Below are 16,379 nucleotides of genomic sequence, written 5' to 3' on the forward strand. Positions count from 1 at the left end.
TCCTATACAACTGCTCAGGACCAGCTTAGGACCAACACTTGACCAGTTTAAACCAATTCATGACCAGCTAAGGACCAGTTTAAACCAGCTCAAACCAGCAGTCATGATTCAAAACATACCTAACCAGCATAATCTGTTTAGAAATAAAATAATACACTTTGAATGTACTTGTTAAGTTGTACTATAGTAATGGAAGTAAAAATCTTCATTACTCTAGTACTTCAGAAACCTGTCTTTACTTGTCTTGCCAAGGTCATCCAAACTCTCAAGAATTATATGAACCAGACATCAACAAGAAAATTACAAAATTTGATTTTGAAATTGGGTAAATGAACAAAAAAAACTAGAATCAATTTTTAAAAGCATCTGTCTGGTTTTCAACTCCTCAACAGGATGTAATTTCCTGACCGATTTGATTTTATTCCCTGCTATGTTTTATTTTTGAAGGAAAGTAGGTAGTGAACTCTTCCCGTACATGTGCAGCCTCTTTGTCGGATTAGTGCAATGTCCTGTGGGTGTTTCAACGGACTCTGGAGAACATAATGATGTTAATACTTAATTCAAAGAGCTTTCTTTTCTCTGCTTCTCTCCTCGGCGCTCCCCTTTCCTTCTTCTGTGTGGGAGGAATGCAGAGCGAACAGCTGTGTTGAGACTCGCAATGTGGCATTTCCTTGAGAGATGATTTTTCCCAAAAAGTCTTAAAGGGAATTACGAGGAGATTAACGCCTTCTCGGGCAACATCAACAAACATTTGTTTGTCGGGGCAGCTGCAAACATCATCGCGTTTCTTGGCAATTAGCAACAGCATTTTGTGGGTAGTTAATTTCGCACCCAATGTTATGAGTTTTAGGAAGGGACCTCATGTTTGAACAAGCAATGGAGGACAGCAATATCATCAACCCACTCTTTTTGTCTGTTTTAAAAAACTTAACTATAAAGTGTGCTAAAACAGATCAACAGAAAATAGTTTCTGAAAGACTGAGCTTGAGATTAATCTAAGCACTAGTTTCCACTAGGTGTGGGTGATATACCAGTAGAAATGATTGACCTTTGGAAATTTTTCAACCGGTAGAGATTTTGAACTATCGTCAATATGGTGGTTACACAGTCACGTGACATTGCTGTGCTTAATGGTCGCGAAAATGTATAGTTTGCATGCATGCTAAAAACAAGTGATTTTAAGCCATTTAAACACAATTAGTAGTAAAAGTGAACTCATTTAATTTAATGCATGCACTGTCTGAGAGTGTCTCAGTGTTTCTGAGTGCTGTCAAATGAGGTGCTCACACCTGAAGACGGTGATCATAGAGGACCTATGAAGTATTGCATGGAGTTATTTTGCCACTTTATTGGACACTTGTATGTGTCAGAAGGTAATTTTGGTCTTAAGTGAAAGCAAACAGCTGAGAAAGAAAACATGTGAAACAGTATGTTGGATCCGGGAAGCTCCTAAAGTGACAGCAGTCTAATATTCCTGCTCTCGGTCATTTATGTAGAAATGCTAACATACCGTTTTTCACCTACTATAGGCCTGTTTCTTTTTAACATACCCAGCAGACCAACCAAAATCATAATATGCTACTTGATAATGCTACCTACTGTACTGTAACAGCAGGTGACGGAGGGAAGCTCTCTTGTTAGCTGTATGTTAGCACATATAGATGACATCAAAGCTAACAGAAACAGTGTAAAATATCCAAAACCTCAATTAGACCTCTTCAAGTCATCAAGGTGGATCTAACTTCCTGTGTGGCCACTTCACAGCTCTCAGTCCATCCTAAGGTTAACCCTCCCCAATTTCTCCCAATTCTAATGAGGCATTATTAGCTGATTAGAGAGGACCCTCGTGAAAAAGATGAAAGCTAGAGTGAGCGAGTCGGAGAGAGCAAGCTGGATAGAGGGAGGGATGTAAAAAAAGATCAACTCACTGCTAGTTGTGCTGTGGAAGCAGTGGGATAAAGCTTCACAGTGAGAGAGAGAGGCAAACTGGGATATATTTCTATTTATTTCCCCCCCTCTGTTCCCATTTCTTGGCTTGTTGCAAAAAAATTTCAAACGAAAACAGACGTAAATTTAGCATCCTAGCAGCCAGAGCGTCTCCTCTACGCGCTCGTTCAGAAGACTCTCCGTGTCTAATGTGACACATTGGGGTGGAATCGTGGGACATTCGGTCACGCAGAGCTAAGGGAAGGATGGATAGAGTGAACCGGGTTTTAAACATCGTAAGACAGATGTCTCCCAGGAAAAGGGAAAGAGGGTCTCATTGGGAGGCGGAGAGCCCGGAGACCTGCGAGGAGAGTCTGTGCTCTCTCAGCCTTTGCATCAGCGGTAAGACCACCCCTGGCAAACTTTCTCTCTCGCTCTGTCTCTCGCTCCGTCTCCCCCTCCTCCCACTCTAATCCTTTTTTCATTACTGCTTTGTGGGTTTGATATTAACTTTGACCTGTGGTGTTCGCCACATACACTGAGGAGAAGAAAAAGCTCTCTCTCTCTTCTTTCCATCAGTGTGGCTTCAATTATCATCTTGTTTCCTCTGAGGGGAAGAGCGATTGAATTAATGGTGAAACTCTTGAACTTAATGTGGGGGACGCGGTTTCTCAATCCTAATGTTGTTCCTGAAGAATTGATTTTGTATTAGGCTTTTAAATATTTGATGAAATGGATGTTTCCGTGAGGCGCAATCATCATTTTCGGCTTTCATTTATCGGCTCAACTCATCATCGTTCATTCTACAGCTTTGATTTGGTAGGGTCTTCAGAGATCAGCGAAGCTTCACCGATATTAATAGAGTAAAGATCATAACTCTTCATTAAGTTATGACTAGCATGATTAATGGCTGTTTTAAAGGAGGACTTTATCTTCAGGAATTTTGAAGACACCAAAGTTTGTACGGTTGATTTTGTGTTAGAAATCAAATGGAGAACTGAATCTTTCTTTATACATCAGCTTTCATCTCATGCAAGTTTCAATTGGGTTTCAATTCCTAGTCATGATTGTAGAATCTCTCCTGTTGCTGTTTTTATGTTAAAACTTTCTTCTTTGTGCATACACTGAGAGTTAATGGGGTAAACTCAATGTTGGTTTGGACCCCACTGACTTTCATTACATAGACAAAATAAGCTAAAACATTCTTCTAAATATCTTCTTATGCGTTACACAGGTGAAAGAAAGTCATACAGGTTTGGAACAAAATGAGGGTGATTAAATGATGATGGAAATTTCATTTTTAGCTGAACAATCTCTTTAACTAGGACTAGGAATACATACAAAATATATATATTAAAACAATTATATATTATTTAGTTATAAATTAACAGCAAAATAATGTAACAGCAAACAATTCACCCACAAAAAAAAAGATCAGAATTGAGAAAAATAGAGAATTACATTGGAATTGTTAGGAAAAAAAGTGGAATTGTAAGATAAAAACTCAGATTTACTAGATATATACTCAGAATTGCAAGATATGCACTCAGAAAAGAAAAAAAACGTCTGAATTATGAGATATAAGCTCAGAATAACTAGATATAAACTCAGAATTGTGAGAAAAAAGTCGATAACAAATTGATAACACGTAAAATTAGATTTTTGAGAATCAGATTTGCTAGATATAAACTCAGAACTGCTAAATGTAAATTCAGAATAGTGAGAAAGTAAGAATTGTAAGATGTAAATTCTACATTTAATGAAAACAGACAGAAATGTCCAATATAAACTCTGAATTATGAGATATGTTTTCAGGATTTGCGAGAAAGTAGAATTGCGAGATGTAAACTCAGAATTGCGAGAAAGTTTAATTGCAAGATGTTAATTTAAAATTACATGAAAAAGTCAGAATTTTGAAATGTAAACTCAGAACTGCAAGAAAGTAGAATTGTGTAATTTAAACTTAAAATTACATGAAAAAAATAATTGTGATACGAACTCAGAGGTTTGAAATGAAAACTCAGAATTGTAAGAAAGCAAAATTACATGAACAAAGTAAATAATTCAAAATGTAAAATCTTGCGAGAAAGAATTGTGAGAAAATCAGAATTGTGAGATATTAACTCAGAATTATTTTTTTTCTCAGAAAATTCAGAATTATAAGAAACAGTCTGAATTGTGAAATAAAAAGTTGCAGCTACCTTTGTATTTTTAATTCTGTGGCAGAAATGGGCCTCCATACTTTTGTGTATAAAGCACAATCTATTATAGGCCTAATTAAGGCCCATTAAAAATAAATAGTTTCAATCTCTTTTTGTTTTTAACTCTTGTTGCATATTCCAACACAATCCCAAGAATTGCAAATGCTCCAGATGATGAAATCTCTCTTGCGTTTCAGATATGTTACATCTCGAGCAGTTTTTAAATATTTCATCTTCCATTCACTCCAGGAAGATTACATTGCTTTACATGTGATATATTATTTAAAACCTGGTGGAATATACTCTCAGATGCATTCGTGAGAAGCCCTACGTCTTTAATGAGGCATCTCACGTTTACACACAGGGGAGGCTGTCTCGCGCCCTGCGACACTCTGTAATTACAAGCAAAACTGTATTATTAGGTATCACTATTATATCGTTGTTCAAAGTGACACTGTGTGTTCCAGAGTCACAGCGTCCTGAAATAGCATTGAATTATTCCAATGAGAATTATGCATCAAACTGGAATGCATTTTAATGCTTTGTGTACAAGCTTCCAGTCAGACCTGCTTTGATTCGATGCTGATTATGTTGTTGCTGTTCTGCGCTATAGCTGTGAATTTTGCTGTGTCGTGGCACTGTGTTTTAAGAAAGCCTCCAATGTGCCAGTCGATGTGCTGATCGGCTCAGACTATGTTGAAATAGATTGTGTTACAGGCAGCTGAAGTGACTCGGTTTCTTGTAACTTGGATAAAGTCAGTGTGACTTTAAGAAAGAAAGAACGATCGGTTGCAGCTCGGTTGCTGGGTGCTAAATATACTCTGAACACACAGTGAGGGCACCTGGGAACTGTTCCCTAACTTTAGAAAAGGTGAGCTGTGAGAGGTAGAGAGACTCACAAAGAGAGCCTTTGTTCTGCTTTCGTGTTCGGAGTTTTCTGGATTTACCTTTTTGATGCTAGCTGAGCCCTTAAGCCCCACCTTAAAATCTCACTGACCAATCCTGAATTAGCAAATGTTGCGTTCCGCCATTTTAAATTGCATACAGAATGCAGCATTAGAATTTAACCAGTAGAATGTAAAATTGAATGATATTCACAAAAATCACTGTAACTAATAGACATTCACACTTTTTTTTTGCAATATTAAACATACAAAAAATAAAAATAAATAAATAAATATATATATATATATATATATATATATATATATATATATATATATATATATATATATATATATATATATATATATATATATATTGATTAATGTTTTTGAAAAGTTTATTATTAGTTATTTGAAATAGTAATCTTTTGTAACATTGGAAATGTATTTATTGTCACTTTTGATTAATTGAATGCACCCAAGCTGAATAAAAGCATTCATTTCTTTAAAAACATGAAGCAGCTTATTAGATAGAAGTTCCCTGTTTTATATAATTTTTGTGTATTGTAGTTGTGTTGGGCTGCTTTTGCTCAAAGGTAAGTTAATTTTACTGTAATTAACTTACAGTAATATATATATATATATATATATATATATATATATATATATACACAGATTCAGGTTATTATGTTAAAACGTTTACAGCACCATAATGAGCATGTTAGGCACAGCTCTGTTATCTTACAGTAACACAGTAATGTTATCAACCGTAATATCGGTCAAATGCGGTTTGTCTCTTTTCAGTTGACTTTGAGGAGCGTTTGATACTAATTTGCAGCCTCCACAGTTTTTAATCTCGTTACGGAGTAATTTAACAGTTCCTGTAGAGAAATGGCAGATAAACTGCTTTGGCAATGTCACACTTCATTCCAGTCAATGTCTTGTATTCATTTATTTTATAGAAAATCTTCAGTTAACTTCTGTATGTGTTAACTTCTGTTTATTTTTATTTTTATTTTATTTTTTTTGGTGTATGATGATGTATGGTGCTTAAAAACATTCAAATGTTACATTAGATTCGTTTAATAACTAGTATTGTTATTAAAAGATGATAAAAAAAAGTCAAATATGTTACACCACTTAAAATTATAACCATTGTAAAAATATTTCCAGTGTTTTCCGAAGGCAAACTTAGTTTTATTGCACTGCAGTGGATTTGTGATCCTTTTGTGCACAGTCTCAGCTGTACATTTGACTAGTTCTTCAGGTCAATGATCCTGTGAGTTCATGCTGCAAAGAAAACAATATGAGACCAGGGACTCTTGGGAAGCCAGAGGCCGATATGACACGAATCCACTGTTGTCTTTTGACCTTTGAAGTTTTCGAATTTGTGTCAGTGTGGTTTCGTACCCTCGTAGTGGATGACCATGTGTTCCCCCCCCTCATATAGCCACAAAAACACAATGTAGAGAAATACAATCCACTCCACACAGTATCCTGAATATTTTATGAGCGCTACACATCGAGAAAAGACAACACTGCTTCTGTCGCCTCATCTTTTCAGACATGTCACCGTATCCATCACACAGAACATCCACATTCTGCAAAGAAAAAAAACAAAACAGCAGGATTCTGATGCATCATGGGAATGGCGAAGGCGTCTGAAAGATTTGTGGGAAGGAATCAAAACAAATTTGATTTCACAGCAAATGTAGAATGATGAATACTAGCTGCAATTTGGAGCTGCAGGAAATAAGTAATTCTGTTTTATATAGCTATGCTTTATTATAATATTATATTAGATCTGATTTATTTCACAGGTAAGGAGGTTTTGATCAGGTTTAAGATGAGGCGAGATGTTTCTCTTTTATTGCTCGGAGGTTGCTCTTTCATACTTGAAATTTCATCTATGACTCTGTCTAGGAGAAACTAAGATGGATCACGAATAAGAAAGATTTGAGTTTAAATGGAAATCGGTGGCATTTAATTCCAGATTTTGGAATTTGAGCGATCTGTTGATTAAAAGCCTCAGGAATTGTGCCACCTCAGTTGCCTTTGCGCCCAAAATGGAGCCAAAAATGGCAAGAATGTTTCATCTCTTACCAACCGTGAATAGACCTTCATTTGCAAGTACTTGACTTAATTCAATCCTAACCAGTCGTATCCAGCTTGTGTCGACTGAAATTAGGTCAGGGTACATGTTTTTTTTTTTCACTCTTCCTTTTTATCTAGCTTTGATTCACGTATTTCAACCATCATTTTGTATATTCGTGGCCTTGAGTTCTTCGTTTTATGAAGCGAATGCGTCAGCTGCTTAATGAAATCCACAGAAGTGTGATAATGGAATGTTCGCCATATTTAATGAAGTCACTTTTGAATATTCATAGATTGCAGAATTATTCTCCTGTTCCCCTGTGCTTTTTATGTTGCCTATAAATTAAATTATAAAACTTAAAAGACTGAAAATCAATGGACTTGATGTATATTGTATTTTTGGTAATCTGTACTTCTCAGATATAAAAAATATAGTGTTATAGCCATTGATATATGTATATATATATATATATATATATATATATATATATATATATATATAGAGAGAGAGAGAGAGAGAGAGAGAGAGAGAGAGAGAGAGAGAGAGAGAGAGAGAGAGAGAGAGGGAGAGTGAGGGAGAGTTCTTGGAGCCAGGAAAAGATATCATAGGTGGCGCCAAATGACTATTATAACGTGATTAACGTGTTTAATCCAGCTATTTTTTATCTTTATGACTGATTCATAAAATCGTTCACTTAATTGTGTTTAAAAAATTGATTTAATTCAGGGATGCTTTGCTTACTGCAAAGTACTTTGATGTCAAACACCGATCAGTCTTTGCAGTGCCATATATTATATTTATATTTTGGTTGGCAAAATTGAGCAAACCAACATTGTGTCTAAAATAACACAATATTAACTTCTTAATGAACTGTTGTATGAGTATCACATTTACACTCGTGTGATATTGCACTTAGCCTACAGCTTGAATGATATTTCTTAAATATATATGATGTAAATATGAGACAAAAGTAACTTAACAATATATTAGAAGTTTATAACAAAAAATTAATATACTGACACATTATTTAGTTGATAAATTATCTTTTTGTTTTGTTTGTGTGTTTAGGCTTTTCTAGGGTAAATCTTTATGCCAATAGGGGTCTTTATAAGTCATTATAAGGTTACTCCCTGAGTCCTTCAGTTTCAAACCTTTGTCTTTGTTGTCTTTACGAATGATTCATTGAATCATTTACTTAAATGTTCAGAAACCCTGATTCGTTCAGGAGCGCTTACTGTGTGTTACCCTGAGATGTGCTTCAGACCTGTTGTGACTTAGGAAATATGTTTGGAAATAGTTTTGTCTGTGGAGCAAAAGTAATATTGCATATGAATGTAATTCAATCAACAATAACTCGTTGCATATGCTACGTAGTCATTCATATTGTCTTGAAATTGGTTTGCGTAGTGATATTTGTATATTTACCTCAGTAACCCTAAAATGGGATTTGTGTTCACCTCAGAAATGATTGATTTGTATGTTTACTTCAAGAGCTCCAATGCTGTGCCCTATAAATTGATTATTCCAGCCATCTGAGATAAAACACTTGTGTATAATCATTATTTTATTATAGGATATTTCGATGTGCACCTGTGCTCCAGAGGTGTCAACATTGACAACCAACAAATTACACCCATTTTCATTTTATGCATCAGTTTTCTAATTCTATATAGTATGAATGGATTAAAACTAGTTTGTGTGACCTTTTTTTTTTTTTTACTAATCTGAAAATCTGCACCGTTGCTACTTTTGAAAGTTTGTTGGAGGAAGACAGCGGCTTCGTTCCTCCACTTACAACTTGTTCCCTGAGCGATAAGTGTGAGCTGCTGGAAGTGCGAAACAGGATTACAGGTTCCTGCTTGTAAAAGAAGCCTCCTGTCATCTCTCCTCTTTCACTCTTGAATAAAATGCCACAAAGCTGCAAGGACTCGATGAAAAGGCAGCTCGAGAAGCTTGGAAATCGAATGATCTTTTTCGTTTGCTGTGTTGCGTAGCAGTTCTTGTTAATCACTTTTGATTTCTTTAGGTTTTGAGGTTTGAGGCCTTAAAAGAATGCAGTGTGCATTCGCTTCTTGTAGCAACTCTCAGATCTTATTTGTCTTCTGTGATGCAATGCAAGAAGATATCAGCTCTTTAAATCTAGAGTTTAGCACCTTTATATGCAAAGATAAATCACTGAAGAGATATTATTGTAGCTCTGAAAAGTACCCTATTTGTGTGTCATGGCTCATGTACCCACAGTGTTGACTTTAATATCACTTTTTATTATTTTATATATTATTATTTTTTATTTTTTTTTTCATTTTATATGCAATGGCATAATCAATGATTTGGAAAATAATTAAACTTTGAGCACTTTTATGTTCCTTTTAAGGTATGTTTATTAAATTAAATGCATTATTATTATTATTATTATTCATTACAAAATTTAAAGTACATAAAATTGGCCCCAGTTCAAACTTGAAAGCCTGATTAAAATCCGATTCCTGTATTTTACTTCACTGTAGGGATATTTGTTGAGGTGAGGTGTGGGCAATGTTGGAGTTGTGCCACTCTTATTGATTTGGATTGAGATTAACCATATGTTTTCATAATTCTTTCGGTGTAATAGCTTCTTTTACATTATATCATTCTTCAGTGTTAGTGCAGAGCTGTTTACCGATGCAGATTTATTCCATCCTCATCTACTGAACTTCATAGCTCCTTCAAAGAGATAATTCTCTGTGGTTTCATTCCCAAGTTTCCATATTCCCACAGAATTTTAAATTCATGACCTTCACAAATAACTTTTTTTTTAAATAAAAATAATATATATATTGTACAAGTACAAGTAGAGAAACTACCTTTCTCCGTTTTTAATGGTTAGTTGTTAGAGATTAGTGTTAACAAATTCTAAAACGTTAGTTTAATGTCACACTGTTTATAGCATTTGAAAGTCTGATTCATTTTAGTGAATCAGTTTATCTTAAACTGCTCTCTGATGTACAGTATTGGAAAGTTTGTTTTAAATTACTCTATGTAATACTGGAAATCTTGATTCATCTTGTTTGGTTTGTTCATTTGGTTCATTTAGATAAACTAAGATATTCAAAAGGGAATCACTGCTTCGGTGGCAATCTACTAAACTTTGTAGCCCTTTCAAAGTGATAATTGATTTCTCTGTGGTTTCATTCACAAATTCCCATATTCCCACAGGACCTTTACACGTCCATGTCTTGGTATAATATAACTTGACTTACGTAATATTTGAACCAGCAGTGTCTATCACAACACTTGCAGTGTTGGAAGTAATTAAACTATATTTTTATTGTAATGATCTACTTTTAACCAAATTTTACATCGCCAATTTATATTCTTTTTGATAAAAGTGTTTTAATGTCTGATTCATTCTAGTGAATCTGTCCATCTGAATCTGAAGTGTTGGAAAGTGTGTTTAATTCTAGTGAATCAATTCTTCTTAAAGAACTTTCTATTCATTGTTTTTAAGGTTAAAGATTCATTTCAGTTGATTCGTCTGGATAGTTTGACTGTCTGATTCATGGCTGGTTTATCTTAAATGGCTCTCTCATGTGTAGTATTGGAGAGTTTGATTAATTATATTGTATCGATTCAGCTCTCCGCTATGTGTTGTTGGAAAGTTAGATTCATTTTGATTGACCAGTTTATTCAGTGGGTTTGTTTGGATAGTTGTACATTAACAGATTCAAAAAGGAATCACTGATTCAGTGGCATTTCCGGTCTACATTTATACTAAAACACTTATTTTTTTCTTGTAGTCAGTGTAAAATGTGACCAATCACAGAAAGTCGGTTCTGGGGCATTGTGAGGTTTTCACAGATTCTAAAAGTGTAGTCTCCAAGCTTTCCAACGATGTGAAACACATGGAAATCTGATAATATTTGGAGAAGTTGTGGCCATTTGAATGTAGGCACGCAAAAAAAGCTCAAAAGGGAGAAAATGGCCTCTAAAGATTGTGCAGTTCTCACCTGTTCTCATTGCTGGGAGTGACGATAGGGCTCATTTACATCTCATTTAGATAAGCCATACCCCCTGTAAAGAACCCCCCTGTAAAGCTGCATGGTTGCATAGCAACGACAGATGCCACGAGAAAGATTGGACCACATACTATTAATAATAAAAGATAATATGCATTGTAAATGTCAGTAATTTATATTTTTTTAATTTTATAAAAATTATGTAGAGGCTGAAATCTATATCTATATCTGAATATCTTTTTATAAAACCTTTTTTTTTTTGGTCAAAACTCTATTTGAACTTGTGTAGTGTAGATAACATGTTGCAAGACACTCTTTTAAAATCTGGCCATTATTATTTCAATGTTTATGTAAAAAAAAAATTGTACATATTGATGCTAATTTTAATTGTTATTTGCTGGTTTTCTACATAAAACTTGGTGAATGAACACAAAACGACAAACTTTGATGTTTATGGAAACTCACTCCATAAGAAACAGAAAAGTATTATTGCACACTTTCTTTTGGTGCTTGTTCAATAGCATCCGGCTTGCCGGCCAGATCGCTGCATAATAATTAGCCACGCTTCCCTTGGAGGGCGGGGGCAATAACAAAAGAAACAAAAGCTGCCTTATCCAGTATAGAAAATACACACAGACAATGACCCACCCCTACTGCGTGCTAGAATCTCCCAAAAAAAGGGAGATTTCAACGTCAAAATGTATGCTTTTAAATAAATCAATACTGCTAGCTCAAACACGGAGAGGCTTCTTTGTGATCTCAACTAACAGATTCTGCAAAAAAAAAAAAAAAATCACCAATTTAAAAAAACAACAACAAACAATGCTCATTTTGCTCGAAAGTTGTGCTTCTGACTTGTGTCACTGGTTTCTGTGATGGGTCACAAATATATCAATGGAGTTCATTGGTTTAAAACTCTGTGTTTTTGTGCTAAAATGGTTTTTATTTTATATTTGAAAATATATTGCTCTCTTAAGTAGCTTTGCTGTTAGTTGCTCTTTGTTAGCAGCTTGCGGTGTTGCTAACGACTAGCTTGACTATAATTTAACTGACACCTTTATCTACCCACATGAATGAACTTTCTTTTTTTATTAGCAGTTACACAATATGCCCGTCAGCCTCTAAAATGCACCCAAGAACATGAAGATGCGACTCGCGCTTCTTCAAGTTGTCAAATTCCTTGTGATCCAGTCTCAAAGTGTTGTTTTTTATGAAATACGTTTTGACACGTTCAAACCTTCAAAGTCTTCATTGCTGAAGCTTTGTTGTTGCACTATCCAAAAAAGTGCCAAAACAGTTGCTCATAATCATTCCTGTCATAAATATTGTAGCATCTTGGTGCTCTGTTGGACAGACAGATGTTGACTTCATTCCCCGTTTATTCTTTTATGTTTTTCTTCGCGATCTTTTGAATTCTCTTCGCAAAAAGGATCACTTTCAAAGAAGCGCCTGTAAAAAACACTGAGATCTGCCTATAGGCTCCAGGTCTCTGTTTGTCTTTCTGTGGTGTGAAGTACAGAATCAATCCCAAGTCTCTTTTGTCGTGGCTGCAGGGAGCGAGTAGCCAGAAACTCGGATCAAAGAGCCGTGATTCACCCACCGCGAGAGAAATCCAGCTCTTGTACATGACTGATCCCTGCTCTGATGTTAAACTTTTGTGAAGGGAATTCAGTAAAACAGCCGACAGCTTGAACAAACAGAGTCTGAATCTGCGGCAATGTGTTGATCAGTTGGAGGCGGTTGAAGTCTCCCTTTTTAATTATTTTCTGATGTTCCTTAGGATTCCTCACATCCAGTTGTTAATGACGGCAGTTCAGAGTGTATCAATAATTCTCGCATTTCCAAAATGTATTATAGAAGTAACATGTTGGTGTCTAATTGCAGTTTCATGGAGTTGCGTCAGAGCTTTTAGCTCAGGAATAAATGAAGATGGGAATTTGAACGAATGAGTGGAGAACCTGAATATGAATCGACTGAAGAGAAGAATGAAACTTCCAGACTGACAACTTTACAGAAAAAGAGCAGTGCCATCATCCAGCTTAATTTAGTTCAAGTTTTTCTCAATCAATGTTGTCAGTCAGTGTGAAAGTTTTGTCATAACAACTCTCAGAGAGTTTAGCATGGTAATATACAGTACATGGTAAAGTTAATGTGTTTTGTCTTGGCAGAATAGATCTGCTGCTGCTACTAATATTCCCATAGACATGCTGCTGTGAGCATGTAGGAAATACTACTGCTGCACATATAAAATATATGAAATATAACCTCCGTAACATAACATACATTAAATCACCCTGTAGCAGATCTAGACAGGTGGAGCTGGGGAAGGAGGGGGGTTTCTGAAGTTTGCTTCAACTCAATTTTATTTGATGCGATTTAAAATTTTCCTTTCTCTTTGGAGTGTTACAAGCTCTTGGTGCATAAAGAAAATCTGTAAAGTTGCAAAGACTAAAGTCTCAAATCCAAAAACATATTCTTTATCATATTTAAGACTCTGCTACGCCCCCTAAAATGGCTCATTCAAACACACCCCCACACTTGAACTGATGGTAAAACTAAGGACATTATTAAGTGTCTTTACATTTATTTTGAAAGATAAAGCTTGCGATTATGGAAAGGGGCAATTCATTTCCGATGAGTGCTTGCAGTGTTCGGCCATTTACATTGCACTGGGTCAGTTGGCCAATCAGAGCAGACTGTGCTTGTTGAAACTTTGTAGAAAATGACACGTTTCAGAGAGGCAGGGCATAGAAGACCTACAATAATGTACAATATTTGAAAAATAATGTTTTTTTTTTTACATTAAAGCATGTCAACATCTATCAAGATATCATGATAAACAACGGAAAACTGTCCTCTTCAGGGTAACGTTAGTCTGTTTGTGTAATGATGCAGTATTCGCTTGTTAAGTCTGACGTCACGTAGCAGCGCTTCCGGGTCCAAACGCTCTATCAGTTACCACGAGAAAACAACAAAAGGTGCTAATATAAACTCACAATGTGATAGAATATTAGCGAAAAAGTTATAATCTTAACCTTTAACTCCATACCGAAGTCCCAGATAGCCAGACAATGAAAATATAAATATAAAAAAAAATATTAAAAAATTATTTGTGTTTGGGACGCTGTGAGCATGGAGACTGTAGTGTATACCGTAAGTTTGAAAGCGTTTAGCTTAAATGATTAATATGAATAAACAGTGCTCATAAACGGCTGCTGAGGTCGTATTCTCAAGTGAAGTGAGTTGAGGCTTGGACCCGGAAACAGCGCTTCTTACGTCATCACTTAACAACCGAATAGCGCTCCTGACAGACAGCGATCGTTAAGTAGAAGTGAAAGAGAAGCCCGTCTCACTTTAAACACATTTTTCTCACAATTCCATTCTGGCAAATCATAGCTTTCAACCATCTCCAGATAGCCATAACTTTTGTTACGTTCAAGCTATGGACTAAATGAAAACAGTCAAACTTAAAAAATTTCACCATTGCTGGGTTTTCCTTGATCGCATCACGAATAGACTTTTAAGTGTTTATTTTGTTGTACTTGTATTGTAAAGCCCATTTTCTCAAAATGAGTTTTTTTTTTCTCCTGCACTGAACCAACAGTCTCCACTTTAGTAGAACTTACAAACACCCCCCCCCCTCTCTTATATATAGTTAATTCACCAAAATATTGTGCAATATATAATATTTATACTTTATATTATGCTTATTCATACATAATTAACTGAATATGAAACCAATCATTTGTGGCCAGACTGAAAATGAGCTTCTTTTTTAAACTTCCCCACGCATCTACTTAAGCCAATCATAGATCAATATCAGGGAGCCGCGGTGACATACAACCTCGGCTCCTCCATATCATTCCCGAACAGACTTTCTCCATTAGGTCTGATAGCCGATAGTCTCAGCGCTGAAGCAGGACCTGTAGCAGCATGACGGTCCTCCTACATCACTGCATCCTTGCTGCAGAGACGTGGGCTGAACTGCCATCCTCATTAGCCAAATGATGCAGCATCTGTTTCAGGACCTGGAGTAAACCTTTGTTTCTTGGGTTTTTATTGTTTACTGTGTACAGTGTGATGGCTTGATCTTAGTGTACAAGACCAGTGCCTCAGGAAAAGAGGAAGTGATGAAGCAAGTGTAAAAGTTGGAAAGCAGACAAAGGTAAATATGCATAAAAGGACTAACAACACTATGCTTATTGCAGTTTTTTTGTAACACTTTTTTTTTTTTTTGGTCATTAAGTTGCTCAATACATGATGTTTTATATTCTGACAGAGCTCACATTTTAATAGCACCACAAATAATTGAAGCTAGGCATTTGTTTTCCATAATTCATGAATCTTTCTAGTGTGAAAAAATATAAAGTAATAAAAATTAAAACCCCTGTTTAGTTTAATTCATTTTTTTGTCTGATATATGCCATTTCAGAAAAAAAAATATTGAGATATATCGCTTAAATGTACTGTAATTCAGACAGAGAAGAAATGTTCAAATACCAGGAAAGCACACAGATGCTTTATTAGTGGTTGAATCATTTTCTATTTGGCAACTTTATTATGTAGCACAGAATAGGCCTCCATGCTTCTATTCTGGAAATGGCCTAGTTTTTGGTCTGTTTTTTTTCTTAGGGTGGGCGGAAAGCATGCATTTTAATCAGAGTTTACGAGTTAATTACACAGCGAGCCCAGAGATCAAAATGAATATATATTTCCTTCCCTTTTCTTAGAGTAAAAAGAAGAAAATGCAAAAATCTTTCAATTTAGGAGGCAAACGGGTTACCACAGAACTGTGCAAACAGGTTAAATCTGTGAAACAATAGTATTTAAAAAAAAATACTTGTTTTTTTTTAAAACTCATATGTCTTTCTAGTGAATCCAAAACTTTATATATTATTTGTTTAAAAAAGAGTTAAGATGGTTTTTAAAGCAGAGAAAATCTAATTATCATCTCATTAGCAGTTAACGCAAATGGAAATGTGATACTTTACCTTACAGTTAGAACAAAAACATGATTATTAATGTATCACAGCTTGTGCGTAATACCTCTTGGTTAAATGATTATGAAAATAATTTACATGGTTTACATTTCATACAAGTGATTCATTTACTTTTCCTTCATTTATATTGTTTGTCAAGTGTTGCACTCAGGGAAGAGAGGTAGAATTATTTATTAGGACTGTGTTATGTAATAGTTTATTTTTTTTAATAAAGTGATATGAAACAAGGCCATCACTTTCATAAAGGAGTGGGAGAAGTGGGTGTACTGACAGCAGAA

General features: G+C 35.3%; 1 protein-coding gene across 2 annotated transcripts in view; it reads left to right on the forward strand.

The window, feature by feature from the left end:
• Nucleotides 1–2,061: 2,061 nt before the first annotated feature.
• The window catches only part of LOC127988434 (glutamate receptor-interacting protein 2), a 116,920-nt gene continuing 102,602 nt past the window's right edge, over nt 2,062–16,379 (forward strand). Inside the window, exon 1 of one of the 2 annotated variants that reach the window (XM_052591193.1) lies at nt 2,062–2,328. In XM_052591193.1, coding sequence (XP_052447153.1) covers nt 2,193–2,328 — 136 coding nt within the window. In that variant the 5' untranslated portion in view covers nt 2,062–2,192. The remainder of the gene's footprint in view (nt 2,329–16,379) is intronic. The other variant, XM_052591192.1, reaches the window with a different exon arrangement.

The sequence above is a fragment of the Carassius gibelio genome, chromosome B22, assembly GCF_023724105.1.
Source record: "Carassius gibelio isolate Cgi1373 ecotype wild population from Czech Republic chromosome B22, carGib1.2-hapl.c, whole genome shotgun sequence".
NCBI lineage: Eukaryota > Metazoa > Chordata > Actinopteri > Cypriniformes > Cyprinidae > Carassius > Carassius gibelio.